The sequence below is a fragment of the Anopheles bellator genome, unplaced genomic scaffold (genome assembly GCF_943735745.2).
Source record: "Anopheles bellator unplaced genomic scaffold, idAnoBellAS_SP24_06.2 scaffold02241_ctg1, whole genome shotgun sequence".
In the NCBI taxonomy this organism is placed as follows: domain Eukaryota; kingdom Metazoa; phylum Arthropoda; class Insecta; order Diptera; family Culicidae; genus Anopheles; species Anopheles bellator.
Window position 1 is genome coordinate 1 of NW_026686363.1, and position 1,520 is coordinate 1,520.

The following is a 1,520-nucleotide window of genomic DNA, read 5'->3' on the forward strand; positions in this document are numbered from 1 at the left end:
CGACCATACCGCAGGCCACGATTCTTTTCTTTCTGTCATTTTCATTCGCAGTCTTCAGCGGCCCACGCCTACGACGACGAAGGATCGTAGATGCTGCCGTAGAACAGGGGTAGTCTCGTTTCGTCGTGCCCGAGAAGCAGCAGGAATGGAGCATCGGCCCGGAAGTATACCGACGGTAGTGACCGGAACACCGTGGACGTCGTGATCGCCCCACCCTCCGTGCCCTTCTCGTTGATGTCCAGCTCCACCTTGTGGATGAATTCGCTAACGTGCAACTGTTGCCGTTGCTGTTGTCGAGTCGGTTCGAGTCGATCGGTGGCTACGGTCTCACGGAAACCATTACTACTCGGTTGGTTGCTGGCTGGCTGTCTGTTATTTTCAGTTCCACGTCGCCAGCCGGTTGGCATTGCGGCCGTAGAATGGTGATCGTCTTCCGGAAACACTACGGATGACGGGTCGGACGTTTCACCGAAGCGCGTTGCATACCCACTGGCAGCGATCGACGATGGCGGCGCAATCATTCCCGACAGATCGCTCTGGCCACGTTCGAAGATTGTACGCAGCCCGAGACGCTGCAACACGTCGCGCAGATTGATCGTGTTCGAGATGCGCATCTTCGGCAGCTGTAGGTACAACTTGCGTGTCGTCATCTTTGTCACCATGTCACCGATTATGGCCGGTGTGAGGCCGCGCTGGAAGTCCTGCATGCGCTGTCGGGTCGAGTTGACCGGCATGATGATGTAGAGCGCCGTCTTGTTGCTCTGGTACGACAAGCCAACGATCCTCGCGCCGTACTCAGACGACGCATCGTAGTAGGGGAAGCAGCCGATGGCCGCCATCGCGAGAACCGGTTTGGAGGGCCGCTCGTACCCGTCCGGATAAAACGGCTTTAGTTCGGTCGCCTGCCTCTCGAACATCTCCGACCATAGCCCCTTGAAGTAGAGCGCACTGGCGACCACCATCTCCGTCTCGGCCGCGAATGATGACGAGACGATCTCACGAATCTTGCCCTCGGTGCTGTGAGACGCCCACCGATTAATGTGCGCAGCCGCCCGACCCGGGTCGGACGTGAAGGGAACGTTCTCGGCCGTACTGTTGTAGTACCGTCGGGATTCGTACTGAAACGTCCCATTCAGCTGCAGCCCATCCTGCACAAACACTGCGTTCGTGACGCGGATCGTATCCTTGGTAGGCGGATCGTAGCCAGTGTCCTCATCCGGACCGTCGTCTCCGTCATAGCACGGATTCACCGTGCGCCAGAACGGAGGCACCGCATCAAACTGCGTCTTGGCCAGATCGTTCAACATATCGCTGTACAGCTGGTGGATGTTGAGCAGATTGTGCTCGAACTGCTGGAAGCCCAACACTCGTACCAGTTCGCGCTTCGTCTCTCCTCCGGCACCGATCAACATCAACGAGAGAGCACAGGCGATGCTGACGGGTGAGAAGACACCCGCGTTGCTCTGCTGGCCCATGATCGCCCCGATCGAACGGGCCAATTCGGTGACGGCGGCCGACGC

The 1,520-nt window shown here is 58.5% G+C and overlaps 1 protein-coding gene across 1 annotated transcript; it reads right to left on the reverse strand.

Annotated features, from left to right (window-relative positions):
• Nucleotides 1-19: 19 nt before the first annotated feature.
• LOC131214747 (serine protease inhibitor 28Dc-like) lies at nucleotides 20-1,517 on the reverse strand (the record flags this gene model as incomplete). Its single annotated transcript, XM_058209080.1, has 1 exon — nucleotides 20-1,517. A coding segment is annotated over one exon (1,449 nt), but the record flags the coding sequence as incomplete, so codon positions are not given.
• Between the last annotated feature and the right edge of the window lie 3 nt (nucleotides 1,518-1,520).